At 45.7% G+C, this 24,264-nt stretch overlaps 1 protein-coding gene across 2 annotated transcripts in view; it reads right to left on the reverse strand.

Moving 5' to 3' along the window:
- The window catches only part of LOC134337808 (forkhead-associated domain-containing protein 1-like), a 144,691-nt gene that overhangs the window by 93,125 nt on the left and 27,302 nt on the right, over positions 1-24,264 (reverse strand). For both annotated transcript variants that reach the window (XM_063033061.1, XM_063033062.1), the window contains 8 exons: positions 20,461-20,604; positions 17,846-18,038; positions 16,368-16,438; positions 13,604-13,741; positions 10,678-10,851; positions 9,908-9,997; positions 5,303-5,540; positions 1,787-1,916 (listed from right to left, as the gene is read on the reverse strand). In XM_063033061.1, coding sequence (XP_062889131.1) covers positions 1,787-1,916; positions 5,303-5,540; positions 9,908-9,997; positions 10,678-10,851; positions 13,604-13,741; positions 16,368-16,438; positions 17,846-18,038; positions 20,461-20,604 — 1,178 coding nt within the window. The remainder of the gene's footprint in view (positions 1-1,786; positions 1,917-5,302; positions 5,541-9,907; positions 9,998-10,677; positions 10,852-13,603; positions 13,742-16,367; positions 16,439-17,845; positions 18,039-20,460; positions 20,605-24,264) is intronic.

Consider the following 24,264-nt stretch of genomic DNA (forward strand, 5'->3'; position numbering starts at 1 on the left):
AAGGCGAATAGTATTGTCAAGGACACCTGCCTCTCTGGCCTTTCCCATTTCCGATATCTTTTGGATATCTTATAGGATCCTAAAAGTCCAATTGTTTAGATATAAGAATAGGTTATCCCGCACTGTTATCAGATTCCTGAACCAATCTCTCCCTTCATACCTCTTTCCCGGTGGTGCTACCACATTCTTGGACTTTTCATTCTATCTCTCATTGATTACGTTATTAACGTCATTTCAGTATTTTGTTTTTGCACTACAGTACTTATGCCATACCCCAGCCCTCTGCTTTCCACAGGGATCGCTCCCTCCGTGATTCCCTTATCCCCTCACTCTCCATTTTCCACAGGGATCACTCCCTCCATCATTCCCTTGTCCAACCCACTCACTGCTTTCCATGGGGATCACCCCCTTTGTGATTCCTTTGTCTCCTCACTCTCCACTTTCCATGGGGATCGCTTCCTCCATGATTCCCCTGTACCCCTCGATCTCCGCCTTCTGCAGGGGTTGTTCCCTCTGTGATGCCCCTGTCTCTCCACTCACTGCAAGGGTTCGCTCCCTTGTGATACCCTTGTTCTCCCAGTCTCCGCTTTCCACAGGGACCGCTCCCTCCATGATTTCCCCTGTCTCCCCACTCGCCGCTTTCTGCATGGATTGCTCCCTCCACTATGCCCTTGTCCTTCCATTCCCTGCAGGGATCACTTCCTCCGTGATTCCCTTGTCATCAAACACATCTTTCCTCCCCACCCCCCGCCACTCTCAGCTTTCCACAGGGATCTGTGATTCCCAAGTCCATTCATCCCTCCTGGTAACCCTGCAAGCGGCCAAAGTGCTACACCTGCCCATTGACCTCCTCCCTCACCTCTATCTAGGGCCACAAACAGGTAAAGCAACACTTCACCTGCCAGTCTGCTGGGGTTGTCCATCGTGACTGGTGCCCCTGATGCAGCCTCCACTACGTTGGTGAGACCCATTGGAAATTGAGGGACTGCTTCGTCAAGCAGAACTTCCTGGTGGCCCAAGATTTTAATTCCTATTCCCATTTCCGTTCTGACACATCGGTCTACGTCCTCCTCTTGTGTCACGATGAGACCACCTTCAGGGTGGAGAAGCAACACCTTATATTCCATCCGGGTGGCCTCCAACCTGATGGCATGAGTATCGATTTCTCCTTCCGGTTAAAAAAAAACCCACCCTCTCCCCTCTTATTCCCCTCTTATTCCCCTCTATGGCCTTTCATCTCTTCTCACCTACCCAACACCTCTCTCTGACACCCCTCCTTCTTCCATGTCTCCCATGGCCCCCGCTCCCCTCCTATCAGATTCCTTTTTCTCCAGCCCTTTACTGTTCGCACCCACCTGGCTTCACCTGTCACCTTCCAGCCATCCGTCCCCTCCCTCATCACCTTTTTTGTTCTGGTGTCTTCTCCTTCTTTTCCAATCCTGAAGAGGGGTCTGGGCCTGAAATGTTGACTGTCTGTTCATTTCCATGGATGCTCCCTGACCTGCAGGTTTCCTCCAGCGTTTTGTGTACGATTCTGCTTTCTGTGTTCATCGTTGCATTTACGTATTGTTACCATGTGTACCGTTTGGGCTTCATGTACTGTGAGCTTCATGCAGACAAGGAATCTTAACTGAATCCTGATGTATAAGAAAATAAACTAAACTAAACTAAACTAAACCTTCAAAAAAGTATGGGGTCATAAGCCCACAGTTTGCTCCTGGGTACGCTGTACATAAACCTGATGATAATATTTATGCCATTCACTTTGACTCATTAGGACACTCACTGGAGTGCAGAGCAGATCTGTTCCTGTGCATGAATGTCGGATGCTGTTGGCACCATCAAGGGTGACGGCGTTTGCACCGGCCGCTTCATGGACCGATTCCTCTCCACCTCTTCCGGATCCTTCCTAGCGTCTGCAGAAAGAAAGCAGAAAGACATATCCTGAACTGGTAAGCGATGGGTTCAAGGGAACCTTACGTCACGGCCCTTAACCGTCATGTCATTCCCGGTCAGGGTATTCCAGCGAAATGGGAAGCGGCTGTGCTAGGTCCAGAAGCTGCTACTTTACTTAGCAGGAATTAACTGTAGTGTGGGTGCACTAATTCCCCAGAATGAAGCTGGATCAGTCCTTGTCCAGGGCAGAGATCACAGCACATCGAAGCAAATACTGACGGGGACAGAGAAATTTTCTTTCCTTTTACGTCTGTCACAAAATTACATGGACTGGAGAAACTACATTCACAGCTTTGCAGGTTTGGGGCAGACGGACGGGGCAGCTGGTCATTTTCTGTGTTCAGCACCAGCATTTATGGAAAGAAAATGCATTTAAGTATTTAATGATATCGATATTTATGCAGGAAATTTAAAGCCTCCATCTGCTGTGCAGTTTCATTTCTGCCTTTTAATGGAATTTATCAAGTAACACTGCTTATAAAGGCTATAGCTGCTCTGGGATAAGCAAATACCAAGACTCTAATCCATTGTAACGTTGGAGGCGAGGACCAGTTTTCTTGAGTCAGCTATTCCATTCTTTTAAAATTCATGCCATTTCCTGCATATTTTTATTCTTTTCCTCTCTAAAGATAACTCATTATATTAAGTATTGTCCAAAGCCAATTGACTCAATCTATTAACCTGTCAGGTCACTTCTCTTTCCAGTGCTGCCTGGAATATGTTAACTGTTTTCTCAAGTAAAATTAAACCACATATATCAGGGAGCCGGTTTTGTTTTCCATCTTCCGATTTCAAAGTTACATATTAATCACTAGTTCTGCGTTCTGACAAAAGGCTACAACCTGAAACATTTTCTCTGTTCCTCTTTCCACAGTTGTGAGCAGACTTGCTGGATCTTTCCAGCATCTTCCTGGTTTATTTCACATTTCCAGCATCTGCAGGATTTTTTAAAAATTTCCATTAATCATCTGTTCCTGTAGGATGAGGAGCTTAAGAGAGACAATGGCGCCCAACAGCAACTTCTGTGCTTGCATTTTCGGAAACAGCTCTATTTCTATCGTTAATCTCTCTATTTTTCCCTTTCAGGGTTCTTTTGAAAACCCCGACCTGGAGTTACACACTGACTACGGTTCTTTGCAGGAATGGGACCCGCTCTCGGGGTCTCACAACTGGCTGCTATTCACTATACCAAGGATGCGGCCTAGGAGATTAGCTTGCCTTTGGAGTTTCGGGATTTTGTGGCTCCGGAGGCGGGCGGACCGAAGGTCGGTGCCTCTGCGGGGAATCAGTGTGTTGTGGGAGACGGAAGATCGAAAGCAGCAAGCTGGCTGCTGGCTGTTTTGCCCAGAGACCCGAGTTCTTTGGGCTCAGAGCTCGGAAAAAGCAACGCAATGGACTTTTAGCATTGTAAATTAGTGAGTTGCTTGTTATGTCTCCCTTCTCGCTGTGAAATGGAGACACCTCTTTTTCCCTTATTAGGGAGAGAGAGAGAGAGCCTGTGGTATGTCAAATACTGGGTGAACGAGTAGTCTTTGGGGTAATGCAAGTCTGCATCTTTATTGATGCTTTGCTGCACGCTTGAGTGCTTGGTGGGGGGTGCCGATGCTTTTTTTTTGCTGGTGGGGGAGGGAGCTGCTCTTTATGCATGGGAGGGGGCTTTGGGGTTCTAACATTTAACCGTCATTCATTGTTTGGGGCAATCCTCTGTTTTCATAGACAGTTGCGAAGAAAAAGCATTTCAGGATGTGCAAACGTATATTGTATACATTTCTCTGACATTAAATGTACCTTTGAAACCTTTGCAAAAGTTGCCTCTCCACATTGTTATATTCCCTCCAATATGATCCCAGCTTACACGCTTTGTGATACTTCTTCTCACAGCTTTTGAACATTTGTTCAAATATCTGCTTTGTAACAACTGTATCTCTAAGTTTCGGTACCTGTAATCTAATCCTGTCCTACGCTCCTTGATGTGATATTTTTCCTCACACCTTCTAAAAATTGTACAAATACTTGCTTTGTAACTATGTCTAAGTTTTCCCTATTGCATCCTGTACATAATACTCAAACACATGTAACATGCTGTAAGGTTGCTCTAGCATGCTGCTAATGTAATGGCCTCTCTGTAATGTTTCACTGCTAATGTAAAGGTTTCTCTGTTGCAGCAATGTTTGGGTTACGACTAGAGATAACGGGGTTTGGAATGCAGGGGCTAGCCAATGAGAGAAATGTTGTTCTTTCTTGTGAGTCTGGAAGAGAGATTTTCACAGTCTCTTGCCGGGGAGAGATGAGGAGAGACGACACGAATGGAGAGAGTTGGTGGACTGCCGGATGTAGTGGACTTGGAGCGAGGGTCCGAAGGTCAGTGACGATCGGAGGAGGTCGATGGTGGATGAACGGCTTATCAATGAGCTCCAACGTTTGCGCATTCGACTGTTTCATGAGAGGGGGACCTTTTTCTTTTTTTTTGTTTCCATTACTAACCATATAGTCAAATTAAGAATTGTAAAGCTCAATCATTTAATCACATATTGTATACTGTTTGTTATTTTGGGGTACTGATTTGTAACAGGGGACACATCGTGCAGCATCCACCCAAACGAGATTTGATAAGTTTGGCCGAGCCGGGGGCTATCACCCCCAATATTAAGCCACTAGCCGAAGTGAGAGTTACATACAGACCTAGAATATAGCACAGACACACACAGGGCCTTTGGCCCAAGATATTGTGCCAACCTCCATAAACCTATTCTACGATCAATCTAACCCTTCCTTCCTACACAGTCGATAATGTCCATTTTTCTCAAATCCATGTCCCTCTCTAAGAGTCTTTTTAATGTCCCTATTATATCAGCCTCTATCACCATCTCCATCAATGCATTTCAGGCTCCCATCACTCTCTGTATGAGGAACCTACATCTGACATCTCGTCCTAAACATTCCTCCAGTCACTTTAGATGGATGTCCTCTGGTATTGACCATTGCAGCCCTGGGAAAAGGTGATGGCCATCCACTCTATCCTCTCTCGAGTCACCTCTCATCTTCCATTATTCCAAAGGGAAACTCCCTAGCTTGCTCAAGCTATCCTCATAAGACCTGCTCTCTAATCCAGGCAGCATTCTGGAAAACCTCCTCTGCATCCTCTCCAAAACTTTCACATCTTTCCTACAGCGAGGCAGCAAGAATATTGGGTACTAGAGGACCTCATCCATAATGTACATTAATCCATCCTTTTTTGTGAATCCATCCTGCCTGATAATCTCCCTTTATGTTACAGGATCCCATGAGTGTGATGCAATTACTCTATGGTTTAGTTCATGTCATGTTCTCTATCCTGTACAATTACCTTTCAATTTTCCTGACAGGATCATTCTTTCCTCTTCTGCCACCTGTTGCTGTTTACTGACTGTGAGCAGCCTCTCCTCCAGGGCCACGATTGTCAGAGAATGTTGCCGGATCTGCTCCTTGAACTCTGTGACCTCCTGTAGGTGACTCCGTCCCTCAACTTCAATTCGATCCCTGAGCTCCTGGCTCTCTGCTCTCTGCTGTCGCTTCTGAGCTGCCAGCTCCTCGCGCAGACCAACCTCAGCACACCAAGGAAAACCACGGTAAAAAGACAATAAGGATAATACACAGTGAAGGTATTCCAAATAACTAGAAGGAGGAGAACAAGCTCTTTGAAGATGGACGGCAGTGAAGGAGCAAGGGCACTTCATGATGGAATTTTATGCAAGTTCTGTTCACAGTGTGTGGCACGTGGCCAAGTGGTTAGGGTGTTGGACTAGTGATCTGAAGGTCGTGGGTTCATTGTCATAGTCATAGTCATACTTTATTGATCCTGGGGGAAATTGGTTTTCATTACAGTTGCACCATAAATAATTAAATAGTAATAAAACCATAAATAATTAAATAGTAATATGTAAATTATGCCAGGAAATAAGTCCAGGACCAGCCTATTGGCTCAGGGTGTCTGACCCTCCAAGGGAGGAGTTGTAAAGTTTGATGGCCACAGGCAGGAATGACTTCCTATGACGCTCTGTGTTGCATCTCAGTGGAATGAGTCTCTGGCTGAATGTACTCCTGTGCCCACCCAGTACATTATGTAGTGGATGGGAGACATTGTCCAAGATGGCATGCAACTTGGACAGCATCCCTTCAGACACCACCGTCAGAGAGTCCAGTTCCATCCCCACAACATCACTGGCCTTACGAATGAGTTTGTTGATTCTGTTGGTGTCTGCTACCCTCAGCCTGCTGCCCCAGCACACAACAGCAAGCATGATCGCACTGGCCACCACAGACTCGTAGAACATCCTCAGCATCGTCCGGCAGATGTTAAAGGACCTCAGTCTCCTCAGGAAATGGAGACGGCTCTGACTCTTCTTGTAGACACCCTCAGTGCCTAGGCCTCGGCCAAGGCGGCGTGTGTGTCCTTGAGCAAGGCACTTAACCACGCACTGCTCCAGTCTACCCAGAATGGCTGAGAATGGGTACCAGCAAAATGCTGGGGGTTAACCTCGCGATAGACTGGTGTCCTACTGGGGGGGGGGGGGGGGGTCTCATACTCCCAGTTGCTTCACGCCACGGAAACTGGCATAAACACCGGCCTGATGGGCCACAAGGCTCCTGACAGACTTTAATCTGTTCACGGTGATCATTTGCTACCCTGATTCCCCATTAGTTTGTGTACTGGTGTCTCTCCATATTCAGCATCCTTGGGTGCATGCCCCTCTCTATGGCCCCATGTTTGATTCCAGAGGCTACTGTACGGGATCAACGAGGAGCTTCGAGATCTGTCTATCCAAGATCATGAAGTGACAGTCAACATGCAGTTCAAATGGGTGCTTGCTTAACAAAGACAGATACTTTTAAAGAGATATGGAGTAAAAAGTAAGTTAGTTCCACAAAGACCCATTTTTTCCCTAATTATTTATCTAACCATTGCTTCACATTTCTTCATGTGAAGAGAGAATTCTTAACATCTTTTGTCGGTGTCAACTGCACCATTACAAGTACAGCTTTCGATGTCAGTAGTTTGTTCAAACATGGTAATGATTTATATTTCAGAATAGAATAATAAAATGTTTAAAATACTCAAGATAGTCAGGAAAACTTGAGTAATAGTCTGTTCCAACACCCTTTCAACTTTGACTCAGCTTGTTTCAGCCTCAGAATCAGTTCAACACCTTTGATTAGCCAGCCACCTCAGCCTCGAATTCTGCACTTTCAGCATTCACCTTTCATTTGTCATTTACTAGAAATTCCTCAACAACGATGGCCCAACATGAAGTGCACAGGGAAGTCATGCACCACCATCAACAGTGGCAACAGCCAGTGGCTCCAATGCTGGCAAAGCTTCCTCAGAAACGTTAGACCTTGCCAGGGGAGAGGTCTTTTGTTCAACTCAATAATAAAAATGGTGTTATTGTAGGATTAGTGTTCACAGATGTTTGATGAGCCATGTACACTCAGTCAGCTGAAATGTTTGTTTCTGTGCAGTATCTCTCTATGACAATAGACAACAAAGCTTTTTCTTGGACAGAGAGAGGGTGGAGGAAGGGAACTGAGGACGGGGAGCTGTCCAAGGTAAAGATTGAATTGGGGTGGTGGTGGGCAGCAGGAGTGGATCCTGGAGAATAGAAGGTGGAGAAATGGAGGGAGGGAGGATTGCCAGAGAGAGAAGAGGAGGACAGAGTTGGAAGGAAGGTGTAGGGGGTGTGAGAGGAGGAATGGGAGGGGATGTCTGGAGGGGAAGGGAAATGGGTGAAGAAGAGTGGAGAGGAGGGAGTGAACAAGGACATGTATGCCTGGAATCACCCATGTGCCAACGCAGAATTTTGCTCTTGAGAAGCCCATGAGATAATGACTGAGCGATGACTACTCCAGGTCGGAAGAAATGAAACACAGGCATCTTCAGAACCCAGACAGTATGGACCATGGGCAGTTACAACAGTGTCAGGCCTGATTCTTGCACCATTATCATAGCTTGGAACCCAAATGACACTGATGTCACTTCTCTTAGTGAGATACGATGAAAAAACAAAAACCTGGGAAGAAGAATGTTACTTTCATCAGGAAGGTTTCACTGTCAAGAATGAGATAGATAGGCTGCCGTTTCCATGACATCCCCTGTGGGATAAGTGGATCTCTCATGACCTTCCAGTTTACTCTAACCTGGAAGCCACAGATGAGGTGAAGAAGGAATTCTGCTCCGAGCATGAGAAATTCCAAAAGGAAAGAGTAGGGGAAGCTAACTCAAGTAGAGTTTTCTTCACAATCATGATGAAACTCTAGGAAGATGATCCTGTTCTTATCAATATCCTGTTTCTCATCATGGCAACTCCCTCCAAACAGGTGCCATCACCATTCAGATTATGTCAATGTCCGAGTGAGAGACCCTACTTCACCTGTGCCGCAGTATAGAAACCAATGGCTCTATCGTCTGGTTCTTAGCAGCAACTGAAACAGTGTGACATGAAAACTGACATCTACAGTCAATCAGGCAGGTCTTTTCTCAGGCAGTTCCTCACACGCTCTCACTTCCAGGTACTACAGAGTGTCCAGAGGACCCTGACTGCCCAAGACTGCAATGGAGTGCACCACATCCGGCCTGGTCTTGCTGGGAGACCACACTGAAAGGAGCTTGTTTTGTTTTTTATTGAGATACAGCACGGAATAGGCCATCCCAACCCCTCAAGCCACACCACCCAGAAATCCCCCAACTTAATCCTGGCCTAATCAAGGCCAATTTACAATGACCAATTAACTGACCAACATGTATTGTCTTTGGACTGTGGGATGAAACCATATCACCTGGAGGAAACCCTTGTGGTCACGGAGAGAACATACAAACTCCTTACAGGCAGCAACGGGAATTGAACCCAGGTCGCCTGTACTGTAAAGTGTTGTGCCACCAATAGCGTAAGTGCATATATGCTTCCTGAAGAACAACCAGCTGACATCCATACTTCAGGTACAGCAAAGCCTCCGGTGCAGTTAGCATCCCCGCTAAAGTTCTAAAAGTTGGAGTTCCTTACACAAACTTACAGCCTACTTTCCTTTATTGGGAAGGAAGCGGTGATGTTGGCAGTGTTGTAATTACAATCGTTTTCAAGAGAAGACCTCAAACTTCTTTCAACCCTAACTTTTCCCGTTTCTGATGAAAGGAACTAGGAGAAGTTAAAAGATAAATAAATGTTTTACTTCTAATTCTCTCTTGACAGATGCAGTTGACTACTTCCAGCCTTTTCTGTTAATACTACAGATTTCAAACGTCTGCTATGTTTTGCACTAGGATTTTTGAGGAATTCAGCGGAGGATGGATAAGCGAGAAGGAGGAGAGGATCAAAAGGTAACAGGAAGAAAGCCATCATAAATGATCCCCCAGCAATGGCGGGATGGAATCAGGCCTGTGCTTTCTGACTCAGCCGAAAGAAGCCAGAGAGGTGCTGAATGGTAGCCAACTGTGTGAAAGAGCAGTCAGCTCAAGCACATCGACAAGACGTAGACTGCCTTTGTCACAATCATACACCATGTCAGTTCTGTCTGGTTCCCAAAGGCAGTAAGTGCTGCATTGCCTGAGATAACTGCCCTTTAGATGAAAAATGACACCCTGTCTGCTCACTCAAATACTGATAAAAGATGCCCCATGTGACTCCTTCCAGGAACAAAAAGAAAGTTCTTCCAGAATCCTGATCAATTACTAGAAATCTGTGAGCTTTCACTTGCCGAGATGACTGCCAGTGACTAGAGTGAGTCAATGTAACTTGGCAGTCAATTCAGCAACTGCCAGCTCACAGATTCCTAATAACCTCACATGAGTAAGTTATTTTAGACAAGTGCTTTGGGATGTCCTGAGCTTGGCAAAGGTGCAGCTGCTGTCCATTTTCTTTAAACCCCTCTGTGAAAGCTTCTCAACTGAAAGCAGCATATGTAAGCAATAAGGGTGTACCTCCATCTTCCTTGCTTCGTCCAGTGCTTGTGATGTGTTATTCAGCTGCAGTTTCAGCGTCTCCACCTCCTGACACTTCACCGCTGCACTCTGTGAACAAGGACACACAGGAGAGGTGAGATCACCAATCTCTCGGAGGCAATTTATCAGTTCAGCACTGTGGTGTATCAAGAAGGTAAGTAGACTCCTTCTATATGCATCACCTAGTGCCAACCCCTATACACGGCTCCATTAATAAAGAACCTAACCTCTTCCCAGTGAATGCACTGCCGTCAAAACCCCTCCATCCCCCTATAGTGGTATACCATAGCATTGTGGTTGAGCTACACAGGAGTTGCTGGGAAAATTAAAATAAGAGATCAACGTGGAATTTTTAAAATGGCATGATCAGAAAATCAGATCACAAGAATATTGAGTCTGCTGTTAAAAACTCAGCCTGTTCATTAATATCCCGCAGGGAAAGAAATCTGTCTGATCTGACTCCTGACCTGCCAACGTAAATGTCCTACTGGTAATTAGGGATGGAGGATAAATACTGGCCTTGCTAGTGACAGTAGTATTCTATAACTGACTATAAACCTCACACTGTCCCCTCAAACACATTCACTGCTGTCATCGGCTCTCTCAGCCCATGCACTAGTGCAGGAGCCTCCTCCTTTCACCCATCCACTGCGGCCGGGCTGTAGCCTCAGCTAGTGCTGGCTAGGTTCGAACTGCACTGCCCACAGCCATCCTACTCTCAGTCGCCTCCATCTGCTCTCCCCACTCACCTCTCTCAGCTCCTGGAGACGAAGTTCCGTTTCCTCATGCCTCCTCTTCTCCTCCTCCACTGCTTCCACCCGCTTCTCCTTCTCCAGAGCTAATGCCTCGGCGAGTTGCCCCTTCTCCAGAGCTAACGCCTTGGCGAGTTGCCCCTTCTCCAGAGCTAACGCCTCGGCGAGTTGCTGTGGGACACAGAATAGTCCGGTAATTCACCATGCAGTCATCTGTCTGTGACGTTCACACTGGCAGTGAAAGAAGCTTCACCCCTGGGCACATCACCACAGCTTGATTGTCTCCACCATTTTGCTCCTCAATCCTGACCTCTGCTGGTGCCATCTGCATGACATTCTCCTTCTGACCAGATAGATTTCCTCCGGGTATTGCAGTTTCACATTCCAAGGAATTGCTGGTTACTTGGTTAATTGGCTGTTGTATGTTGCTAGTGTGAAGGTGAGTGATAGAATCTGAGGGGGGGGGCGTAAAATTGATGAAAATATGGAAAGCAACGTGGAATTAATGCAGGATTAGCGTACCTGAATGTTTGACACTTGGCACAGACCCCAGTGAGTTGAAGAGCCTGTCTCCACACCATTATCTCTGGATGACTGTGGTGGACAGATATTGCTATAATCCACAGCCCTGATGAAGGACCTCAGCCCAGAAAGTCAGCTCTGTATAGAAGTTACCTGACCTGCTGTGTTCCTCCAGCGTTTTTAATGTGTTGCTCTTGATTTTCAGCATCCGCAGAATCTCTTGTGTTTTTGCTATAATCTCAGTCTGCCTGGACTAATTCTCAAGCTGGCTACACACAGCAGCAGCTTTTAAACCTGTCATAGGTGGGTGGGGAGTGGGAGGAGGGATTTGTCATGCATTCTACATCCAGACTGAGTTTCCCCATGTAATATCTCTGGAACGCTCTGCTCTGTGTGTCACATCTGTGACCACTTTGAGTACCTGCTCCTGACGACCATCCATCTGGGGAGGCAAGAATGTCCAAAAGACAATTCAGGTGAGCATGAGCTAACATTGGATCAGGCTCAGCTGTGAGAGTGTGACTGAGCTAGCAAACAGGGTGATAAACACACTGCAAGCCCAGTAATTATACAGTAATGGATCCAAAGGGTGTGATTGTGTTAGGGTGTATTCTGGAGTTAGGATGTTATAGCAACAGTAGAAAAATGTTGTAGAAGAATGTTAGCAATCACTTAATGGATCTGCTCACCGAACATCAGTAGGAAAATGAGTAATAAAGGATTAAAGAACAAAACACCAGAAAAGAACAAGACGGGACAGAGTCATCAATTCAGGAAAGGGAAAAGCAAGAGAAAATCTGCAGATGCTGGAAATCCGAGCAACACACACAAAATGCTGGAGGAACTCAGTAGGCCAGGCAGCATCTATGGAAAAGAGTACAGTTGCCATTTCGGGCCGAAACCCTTCGGCAGGACTGGGAAAACATATCTGGAAACTGTGTGCTACAAGCTGGCGGCAAAGACATGTTCCCAGAAAGGATACATGGCTGTCGTAGCGGGTCTGGGTAAGCACATGGTCAGAGAGTTGGAGAGCAGCAGGGATCACAGAGGGGGAGCAGTGAGAGAGGGTTTCTCTGAACTCCTGTCAAAGGGAAGATTTACATCTCTTCAGGAAGAGACTTTGCAGTGTAGTAATCCAGTCGCAATCAAGAGAAAATCTGTAGTTGCTGGAAATCTGAGCAACACACACAAAATGCTGGAGGAACTCAGCAGGCCAGGCAGCATCTGTGGAAAAGAGTACAGTCGACATTTTGGGTCAAAATATTGACTTTACTCTTTTCCAGGAAAGGGAAGTCATTTTTTCAAGAGCACATGCAATTGAGGACAATCTACTGACATGAAATGAGAATTGATTAACTCGCAGAAAGCAATTAGTGGGAAAAATCAAGTCAGGTCTTTCTCAGGTCAGCAGAGACTCGACTAGTGGAGCTGTACAGGAACTGCTGCTTGGGCCTCAGTTATTCACAATTGATATCAAAATGGACCCTGGGGATGGAATATGCCTGTTTCCAAGTTTGGTGATTATAATTAGGTAGCAGCATGAAATTAAGTATCATTGAGAGTAGGAGGTTGTGGTATTGAGGCTTCAGGTGGATTATAATCATACAGTTTGTATGGTTACTAGGTCCCCTTGGACATGTATGTACATTTCTCAATCCCTCACCATTTAAATCATACTCTGCTTTTCACCGTGCATCAGAATGGATAACTTCCCATTTTTTCCATATTACATCACATTTGTCATGTTCTTGCTCACTCACACAGTTTGGCTTTGATCCACTTGGCTGGGTGGGTGCAGGGAGGGGGAAGCCCCCGGCTGACAAACCTAGAACTAAGGGTCAGGGACTTAGGGCAAGGGATAGAGCATCTAGGACTGAGCCGACGAGCAATCTCTTCACTTGGAAGGTGGTGGACCTTTGGAACTCTTCATCCTGGAGGCTACAAAGGCTCAGTCAACAATCACATCCAAAAACAGAGATCAATAGATTCCTGAATATTAAGGGGATCAAGAGATACAGAGATAGCGCAGGAAAATATTGATGAGGTAGAACGAATCACGATATTGACGAACGGCAGAAAAGGCCTTAAGTACCAGATGGTCAACACTTCCGCCAGTTTTTGTGAGAGTCGTGTGTGGGGCAAATTTTCCTGGCATTGCTGCACAAAGAATGACCCTGGGTATTGCAGTGGGTGCATACAGATAAGTCACACCAGAAAAAGCCCAGGTGAATTCAAAACAGCGTCATATTATTGAATTCCCAAGCAACTGATTAATCTGTGATGCCCATCTGTCATCTGCAATATATAAAGTTAAATGCCAAGTTCAAAATGGGAGAGAGCAGGGCAAGTTGAACTTCAGTGCTGTGCAAACCCTTTCCAGCCCAGGCTGGGGACTTCTTACCTGCTTGTGTTGCTCTTGAACCTCTGACCGCCAGCGTCTAATCTCTTCCTCCATCTGTTGCTTGCACTGTGCCCGCACAGCATTCAGCTGCTCCTCTCTCTCACGATCCCTGGAATTCTGCATCTGATCCACCTGCTCCTGTGGGATACATTAATCCATTAGACGGCATCATTCAGGACTCTGGGACAGGGTTGCCAATTCTCCAGATCTGAGCTGGAATCATTAAGGGTTACAGATTAATCTTTAAAACCTCATTGCAAGCAACCAGGGAGAATATTCCTAGGGCGTTAATAAAAGTATCGTGTGTTTTGTTTTATATTTTAATTCATTCACTGGTTATAAAGTATTGGTGATTGGGAGCAGAGGGGTAGGGTGGGTGCCGGAGATGCAAAGTGTTCTGTTAAACGTCCAGACAATGATGCCAGTACCAGACAGGCTGCACTTTCTCTTCCAGCAGTGAATTAATCCTCATGACACAGGGCCCAGAAGCAGCCCACAGGAGCTGGCGCACTGCCTTTCAGGAAAACACAAAGCAACTGTGAGAAAAACATTTAATCCGCTGAGGGTACAAAGAGCAAATGTGCGTGTGGTGAGGAGCAAAGGAAAGAATAAAGACAAAGGCCTCGCACACCATGGGCAGCCTGTGTTAAGGCAGGATTTGTCTGCTAAAGCAGGACTTAGAATGCAGCAAATGCTTCCTGAGCTCAAGGTGAGAAAGGTAGGCACAGATACCCACCTCCTGATATCTAAAGGGGTTCAGCACAATCGATAGAGAGGTGATTGTGTATTAGTTCCCCTGGGAGATGTCCGGCTTTCTCTTTATTTTAGTTTTCCAGTATCTGCAGTTGTTTTTTTTTTAAAGTTTAATTTACTGTAACATTCTGACTGATTATATCTTTCAGTCATTCACATGCTTAAAGACACATGCCATGTCCCCTTCAGATAACGAACACAAGGGAAGGACGGTAGCCTGGGCATCTGACTGCAGGGCTTTTACATGTCATACAAAAGAAAGGGAGGTCGAAGTGTGTTCTTCAGCCCTAATTTACTCCAAGGTGTCTCCGCCCTTCGAATTCCAGCCTTTTACCCATCTTCAGACATAATCACCCCATCACCGAGCTTTAGCTTCTAAGGTTCTTTACTGTAATTCTCCAAGTATCTTCACCTCTCTCTCCTCCTTAAAAAACAACTGTTATACCCCAGCATTGGGCCACCTGCCCTGATGTTCAAAGCTCAAAATTCAAAGTACATTTCTTATCAGAGTATACAACTCTGAGATTCGTCTTTGCATAGACAACCACGAAACAAAGAAACACTGTGGAATCCCCTCAGAGAAAATATCAAACACCAAACACTCAAAGCAAAGAACACATTGCACAAATGGCAAAAAAATAGTGAAAAACACAGAATATAAAACATCAAACGACGAAGTCACTGGAACAGTTTAGGAAAGTCCAGTCCAGTTCAGTTCAGTTCAGTTCAATTGAGCTGTGTTGTTTGTTGACTGCAGGCCGCTCAACCAGTCTGCCCAGATCAAAATTGCACAAAATAGCAAAAAAAAGGAATAACTAGGAACCAGTAACACATAGAGGGGGAGGGAGGGGGAAGGAGAGAGGGGGAGACAGGGGAGAGAGGGGAGAGAGGGGAGAGGGGGAAGAGAGGGCAGAGAGGGCAGAGAGGGGAGAGAGGGGGAGAGAGAGAAAGGGGAGGGGGGAGAGGGGGGAGAGGGGGGAGAGAGGGGAGAGAGGGGGAGAGGGGGGAGAGGGGGAGAGGGGAGAGAGGGGGGAGAGAGGGGGAGAGGGGGGAGAGAGAAAGGAGGGGGGAGAGAGGGGGGAGAGATGGGGGAGGGGGAGAGAGAGGGGGAGAGAGGGGAGAGATGGGGAGAGGGGGGAGAGAGGGGAGAGAGGGGGGGAGAGAGGGGGAGAGAGGGGAGAGGGGAGAGGGGGGAGGGGGAGAGGGGAGAGGGGAGAGGGGAGAGGGGGGAGAGAGGGGGAGGGGAGAGAGGGGAGAGAGAGAAAGGGGGGAGGGGGGGAGAGAGAGGGGGAGAGGGGGGAGGGGGGAGAGAGGGGGAGGGGAGAGAGGGGGAGGGGAGAGAGGGGAGAGAGAGAAAGGGGGAGAGAGGGGGGAGGGGGGAGAGAGGGGGGAGAGAGGGGGAGAGAGGGGGGAGAAGGGGGAGAGAGAGAAAGGGGGAGAGAGGGGGGGGAGAGGGGAGGGAAGAGAGGGGGGAGAGAGGGGGAGAGAGGGGGGAGAGAGAGAGGGGAGAGTGAGAGAGAGAGAGAGAGAGAGAGAGAGAGAGAGAGGCGGGGGGAGAGAACGAACAAGAACAAACGGTCACATGCAGGCACCTTCCTTCAGTAGCAGTGAGCAAGAGAGGGAGAGAGAGACTGGTCAAATACAGGAAGATGGTGCTGAACAGCAGCTCGCCGCCTGCTCTCAACTGCATTGGTTTCAATCTTGCTCGACACTTCAGTCGACAAGATCAGCGAGAGATGGATTCAGTCGTGGGCCCATGCCCCATCTCCAGGCTTCTTGGCCCCATTCTTCCTTCTGTTTCCTTACAACAAATATTGGGGTTTCAAATCTAAAACCTGTTGAGCATTCCCCATACTCTCTGCTTTCATTTCAGCGTTAGAGCAGGGGCATATTTTTGACTTTCATCTAATGCCCATCATTAACATTTTGCTTGCTAATGCTCCAGGAAAGAAATTCAAAACATTTTTGAACATTAAAGGTGCAATGTTAATGGGATGTACTACCACAGTACCTGTAATGTTTTTGCTTGCTCCTCTGCCTTGTGAAGTTTCTGTGGCAGCAACTGGAGACATCCACTGATTCCTGCACGGAAATAAAATGAGAGGTGCTGACAATACCAATGCTCTGCCCCACTTGGTATACTTAAAGTCTGACTTTACAGTACTGAGCAAAAGTCTTACGCACATATCTACAGTAGGGTGCCCAAGACTTTTGAGTGTACTCTATATTACATTGTCTGTTCTATTTATTATAAGTTATTATGAATTCCTATGATTGCACATTGCACATTTAGATGGAGATGTAACATAAAGATTTTTACTCCTCATGTATGTGAAGTATGTAAAAAAATAAATAAAGTCAAGTCAGTACTGTATTTGTCAGCTTGGAGTGGAGAGCAAGTTTGTAGATCAGGTGGGAGTAAAGGATGTTGGAAGTGACAAGGGTGGAACGCCATGGGAGGGGTGGGGGACAGGTGGCAGAGAAGGAGTGCCAGGGCAGAGGGCAGGGGGTTGTGTGGGTGCAGACACCAGACAAGGTCATTTGATTCCAAGTAATTGGTTTATTGATCATTACAGAATGTCTCTCTAGTGCTTCTGCTCCCCTCCTCTCTTCCCAACTATGAATCCCTTCTCCCTGCCCTCTTCCCACTCTCTGTCCACAATAGAGACCCGTAGCAGAACCAGGTTTATCATCAGTCATATATGTCATGACTTTTTTATGGCAGTAGTACAGTGCAAGGCATAAAATTACTACAGTACTATCAAAAGTCATAGGCACTCTAGTCTAAGACTTTTGCATAGTACTGTAGTAATTTACAGTAATTTGCCAATCTACAGTACTGTGTAAATGTCTTAGGTATATATATATATATACACACACACACACACGCACACACAAAGGCTTTTGCACAGTACTATAAGTTGGTTGTTCTATTGAGTGGAGATATTATTCACAACAGAGCAGGACGATTGCAGACCAGCCTTCCCTCGGCGACATTTCTCAGCCTACTGTCTGTAAAGGACAATCTATTCTGTACCACCAGGCCACGCTGCCATTCTTAACACCAGCCTTCTTTAAGTGAGGCCGCGCCAAATGACAGGTAGTTTGGGGGTAAATATCCATGAATGCCATTTGGAATGAAGTTGGCTTTGAGTTCTAGGTTTAGAAAGGTGCCAGTGTCTGATGTCCTCAGCTGTCATAGGTTAAGGGTGAAGGGTGAAATATTTACGGGGAACCTGGGGGAAACTGCTTCACAGAATGTGGTGCAATGTATGGATGAGCTGCCAGTGGAAGTAGGGATGCGGGTTCGATGGCAACTTTTAAGAGAAGATTGGATAAGTGCGTGGATGAGAGGGTATGAAGGACTATAGTCCAGATACAGCTCGATGGGACTAGGCAGAACAATAATTTAACACCGACTAGAGGGGCTGAAGGACCTGTTTGTACTGTAGTGCTTTATGACTCTATGTCACCATTAGAGAATGTCACCTCCTTCACAACTTGATACGTCTATCCCAGCATCCACAAGGTTCTGTTCCAATTGGTGCAACCATAACAAAGTGGCATTTAAAATGCCAGTGACAACGTTCTGGACCCACAGCAGAGTCTGGTCAACTGAGAGCGCTTGAAGTGTCTCAAACTCTTGCTTGACATGATTCACAAAGTCAGTGCGCAGACGAGCCTGGTGATCATAAATACAAGTACAGATTAAGATATTGCAATCACTCCAATAAAGGTAGCCACAACATCTGCAGCCTGTAAAAACATCGCAGGTGTAACTGTGCAGTGAAAGACAAAGACAATACTCAGTGCGTTCGGACTGTTGATTGGAACAATGCAGTACTGCATGGTCCAAACAAAAATACAACATTCAGGGCAGGAAACCTAGGTTTGTCAGTGAGCAGTCGCTGGGCTGTGGGATCACATAATCTCAGGGGTACAACCATTCTAGGTTGAGGCTATCTACCTTTGAAGATCGGATAACCTCAATACAATAGACTGTGATAACGAAACGGTGTTAGTAAATCAGAAGGTTATTGAGAATCTCTTCCAATTTTTCCCCATTGACCTCAATGGAATCAAAAGTAAATCCACTGGTTCATGGATAGGAAAGATTTAGAGCAGGGGTTCCCAACCTAGGGTCCAGAGACCCCTTGCTTAATGGTATTGATCCGGAGCATAAAAAAAGGTTGGGAACCCCTGATTTAGAGGGTTATGATCAAAAAAACTGACAAATAGGACTAACTTGGAAGGCTATCTTGGTCAGCATGGGCCAGTTGGACTAAAAGGTCTGTTTCTGTGATGTATGACTCTCCATGTCTCTAACTCTATTAGACAAAGTTAACATCATTCTCTAGGAGGGACATAGAGGGTCTGATGTTCAGATGCTCAGATGTCTTTGGAAAGTTGTCCTGGGGAGGAAGAAATCTTTCCATTCCAAACATGGAGACGCACTGGAGTAGAACACTTGGGGTCAGGGCAAGGTCTTTTCATTTCACTGGTGTGTCTCCAATAAGAAGGTGTGATGAAAAGCTGTAATGGTTTTCAGTCCTGGTCACATTATTAATGATTAGAACCACACTGCCACAGCCAGGAGAGAAACTCAGTAGGAGAATAACTTGCCCAGTTGAAAAGGCCCATCTATTTTCCACAAATTATCTGAGGGGCTGCTATGTTGGTGGTTTGGTACCATCGTCTGCTCAGCATACTGTCCTAGGGTGGTAGATGCCAGTGGAATACCCAAAGGAGTATGAAAGCTCCACTATTATCTGCTCACCTGCGGGTGAAGTGTGACACTGACCAAAAGGTCACTGAGTGTACCCCAGGCACTGACCTTGGTTAGCCCAGTTGTGCAGGAGCTAATGGAAACCAGAGCAGGATTGTTCATACCATTTTCCATCCAGTTTTAGTGCAGTACAAATGGGGAGAAACCACATTTTCTTGTGAGGGAAGCCTAAGTTTCAATTTAAATTTGGGGTTAGGCTACTCAGGCGTTTTTTCCACACAAAGGGTAGTGGAAACCTGAAAATTCTCTTCTACAAAAGCTAATAAGGCTAAAGGTGTGGGGTAAGGAAGAAGGGAAAGGAAAAGGCTGAAATTTTCTGAATTTATGTAGGTTTAAAGTATTCATAGGCATCAGTTAGTCTCGTGAGACCATGGATTTGCACCTTGGAAGGTTTCCAGGGCGCAGGCCTGGGCAAGGTTGTATGACAGACTGCCAGTTGCCCATGCTGCAAGTCTCCCCTCTCCACGCCACCAATGTTGTCCAAGGGAAGGGCACTAGGGCCGATACAGCTCGGCACCGGAGTCGTCGCGGAGCAATGTGTGGTTAAGTGCCTTGCTCAAGGACACAACAAGGTTTAAAGTATTGAAGAATGATGGATTAAGGTAGGGAAAAGGAGTTGAGATTGACCGGTCGTGATCTGAATGAATGCAGGGACATATTCAAAAGTTGCACCTAAGAGATCATGAATGATTTTGACTCAATCCCAGATCTGTTGACCTATCCTGACACCCACTGAATGGCCTCAAATATGAACAATAGGTTGATGAACAGGGTTTAGAGAGCATCAGGTCCAGTGGAGTGCCTCTACAAAGTCCAGCCCTACTTCCCTGACATGAGGTGTGGAAATGGGCGAGGCCGGCCAACAGGGCTCTGGTGAAGCTGTATGGACCAACCCCCTGTACAGTGGATACAAAGGATTACAGAAACATTGATGAACTCCAACCATACCATCGACTTTGAACGATGGAGATGGGAGATCATTACTGGCCTATGCTTCATGAGGTGCTGAGGGTCCAAGAAGAAGGTCCAGTGGAGTGAGTCCAGCACAGATCCTTTAAATATCGTAGGGACTTTTCTGGTACTAGTGACTGAAGATATACTACCATCGCAATGTCTCCTGCATCATCGTCATACGCCTGCTATGCCACTGGCGTTTAGGCAGAATGGCTCCTACAGCTGTGAAGATAAGGCTCTGTCAGGTTGGAAGTTTCTGATTTACCACCCTGAAGTTCCTGGTCAATTCGACCCTCTGGATGGTCAACAATATTGGCTTCAGTATGACCACGGGGCAGGTAGAACGGCTTCGAAACGCTGTCACCTCGCTCTCTTCCAGCGCTCTGCTCAGTCCCTCCATGTTTCCGAACCTCTCCTCCTCCTCCGCCGCTTTCAAATCCATCGCCTCCTGCAGTTTCTCCTTGAACTCCTCCCGCTCATCAATGATCTGCGTCATCTCCTCAATCACCTGCCAACAAGCAATAGGGACAACAGGGTTCACTGGGTCTATCCATTAGGGAAGTCTAGTGAAAGAGGCAGTAAACATTCCAGAGTAAAAGTGAGCTGGCACTTGGCAAATTTTGTCATTGATTATACTCCTGAGCCAAGGCAAGATGGGGGTCTGCCTCAGCTTGTACGGAGTGGGAAACCACACCCTGGATGGGAGCAAGGCCTTAAGAGGATATACCAGTGGGCTTGTGCAGACTTAGCAACCAGTGACCACCTACTGCTAGATGTGTGGGGTTGTGCATTGAGGAACAAAACCTGGGACAATGGATTCACATTTTCTCGAATTATTGAGGCGATCCGCTGGGCCAGAGAACTGTACACTGAAGGAATTTTCAGGAGGAGAAAGAAGAAAAATGAGCATTCGTAGGCTACAGTTATACCATGGATTTCAATTCTAACAGTGGTTGGAATACACAGCATCAGTAAATGATTGTGTCTGTGTCCAACCAACAGTCCCAGTGGATATTTAATTTCCACTCTCATCCTAATGGTAAAGGAAATGGGTAGAGGCTTCCACTGAAGTAATGAAGGGATCCAGAGAGAGATATCCCCTTCCTCAACCCATGCCCCTTCATGAGTTAGAGTAGCAGAAATCAATCACTAGATTGCATTCTTAAACAGGTAAATGCAGGACTGCGGGTTGGAGAATTCTGTTCGTCTTGCGAGACCATGGATCTGCGCCTGGAAAGTCTTCACTCTCCAGGGCGCAGGCCTGGTCAAGGTTGAATGGAAGACTGGCAGTTGCCCATGCTGCAAGTCTCCCCTCTCCACAACACCGATGTTGTCCAAGGTAAGGGCAAGGGCTGATACAGCTTGGCACCAGTGTCGTCGCAGAGCACTGTGTGGTTAAGTGCCTTGCTCAAGGACACAACACGCGGCCTCAGCTGGGGCTTGAACTCACGACCTTCAGATCGCTAGTCGAACACCTTAACCACTTGGCCACGTGAGAATTATTTTTTGCTTTAAAAGTAATGACAGGGAAGTGCACTTCCCACATTCAAACCAGCATCAAAACTGAGTGTAAAACTTGAATGCAGGAAATCCAGAGTATAAGCGCCATCCAAGAAACAAGAAAAGACACGTCAACATTATGTGCATCAGAAAGGTCTGTCTTGTGTGCTGATAATTCAATGGAATTACAGCTAATATACGCCAGTGATTTCTCAATCTTTTGCGCCTGCTCTCAGGAAAAGGTTTGATTGCTTTTTATTCAAATGCTTTCATTCACAAGTTATTTAGCCACCATATCCTACACTACAACAGAAAAATTATTTGCTAAATCTGAAGCATACTCTCTTCATAGTTCTGAAATTTATAGTAAGGTCCTTCCAACCCCACTTTCTTGCTATATTTCCTACATTTTGTATCTTTTGGCTACTCTATTTGATACACCTGTATCTATTCTGACACAAGAGATGCTGCAGATGCTGGAAATCTAGAGCGAAGCGCACAAGGTGCTGGAGGAGCTGAGCAGGTCAGGCAGCATCTATGGATGGGAACAAACAGTCGACATTTCGGGATGAGACCCCTCATCGGGACTGGGAAGGAAGGGGAAGAAGTCAGTTCTGCGTCTACTATTGTGGCTATCCTGAAGCAGTTTAACTGGTGACTGCTACCTTACACAGCACATACTGTTTCAAATATTGGGAGCACAATGCAAGGACAATGAAAAGGAGGTAAGAACATTGGCTTAAGAATCAGAATCAGATTTATTATCACCGGCATGTGACATGAAATTTGTTAACTTAGCAGCAGCAGTTCAATGTAATGCATAAACTAGCAGAGAGAGAAAAATAATAATAATAAAAATAAAACATAATTATAAATAAAGAGTGAATCAATTATGTATTTTGAATAGATTATTAAAAAATTTGCAAAAGCAGAAATACTGTATATTAAAAAAAGTGAGGTAGCACTGCTGTGTCTACAACTAGGAACACGTAGTGTATCGTTGGTACAATTACTGTTACTGCACTCAAGAAATACATAATCATCTAGACATTTTGGTACACTCTGTGCAGGATACCAACCTCATTTTAAAAAAAACCCAAAAGCATCCCTTAAGTACCACATCAAAGGCAAAAATGATTAAACTTACTTCATGCATCAGCTGTTTAGTAATTGAACAAGCCTACTGCCATTACTCAAATCAGCCTAATAGGGAAGACCTGAGGATTAATGATCTGGCGAGGAAGATATTATTCCACAAAATATCTTTATTCCAGTTTCATTGAGAATTTTTAATTCAGTCTTATGCTCTTTATTTTTTTTTAATATGTGTGCCTTCTTTGCTGAATCTTGACAGCCTGACATATAACTGGCTGGACACTTATCATCCAAAATCTGGAAAACCTTTAGTTCCATGGCAATGCTCTGAAAAAAAAACTTGCATTTGTGTAGTTCCATCCATGTATTAAAAGACAATCCAAAAGCACTTTACAGCCAATGCTTTTGAAGTAGAGTAACTGATGTTACATAGGAAACATCATAGACCCAGGTCACACACAACAGGTGGCTCTTTCTTGCCCTTCCCAGAACCTCCAATATTGGGGTTGGAGCCAAATAACTAATAAGCACACTGTTCTACATGCAGGATGTTCATTCCTGAAAGTTGAAAAAAAAAACTGCAGATGCTGGAAATCTGAATTAAAACAGGAATTGCTGGAAAGACTCAGCAGGTTAGGCAGCGTCTGTGGAAAGAGAAGCAATTAACATTTCATCAAAACTGAAGAATGGCATTCAACATGAAACGCTAACTGTTTTTCTTTCTACAGATGCTGCCAGACCCGATGAGCTTTCACAACATTTGCTGCTTCTATCTCAGGAAGTTCACTCCATTTCTAAATAACCAACGGTACTGGGTAAGTTAGCTGAGCTCCATAAACAGCTCAGTGGTGGTCCATGATTCTTCAGAAACCTGTCAGTAAATCAGGTTATTTACAGTAAGCAAATGTTCATATAATAAAAACAGAAAATATTGGTCACACAATGAATATCCCGGCGCTACTAATGGATAATGAAACAGAGTTAAATTTCATGCCAAGAACTTTTCATCAGAGGGTCATCAAAATGAAGTGCTAACTCGGTTCTATCTCCACAGATGCTGGCTGTTAATTGTGCCCAGCATTTTCTATTAATTTCACAGTTTCAGCATCATCACCATCTTGCTTTTGTATGCATGCCTCTAAACTGACAAGAACAAGTTTTGCGGTGAGTCCATGTTAGATAAATAGAAAATCTGCAACTTTGTGTTTTTTCATAACATTGATTTGGAAAATCCTCCAGAAAGACCACAACCTTGTCATTCGATTTGGAGGCTTGCATGTCTCAATGACCCAGAGAACTATGTTTGCTGAAGCCAGGGCTTTAGGCTTTGTCTCTTGGTAGGGTCACCAATCTCAAACAGGTCAAAGGGTAGAGGTCAGACTAAGAGTGGCCCATCGGACCTCCAGGTTTGGGGGTTCAGCTCAGGGCTAACAACCCTGACTGGTAAAACAAAGCTGTTAGAGAAACAGCAGTGAAGAATCTTTCTACATCTGTGTGTGACGGTATTCCGGAGGAAACCCATGCGGTCATGACAGTATTCCCGAGTCTCCACTAGGGGCTTGCCTGGACTGAC

Source organism: Mobula hypostoma, chromosome 25 (genome assembly GCF_963921235.1).
Source record: "Mobula hypostoma chromosome 25, sMobHyp1.1, whole genome shotgun sequence".
NCBI classification, from domain to species: Eukaryota; Metazoa; Chordata; class Chondrichthyes; order Myliobatiformes; family Myliobatidae; genus Mobula; species Mobula hypostoma.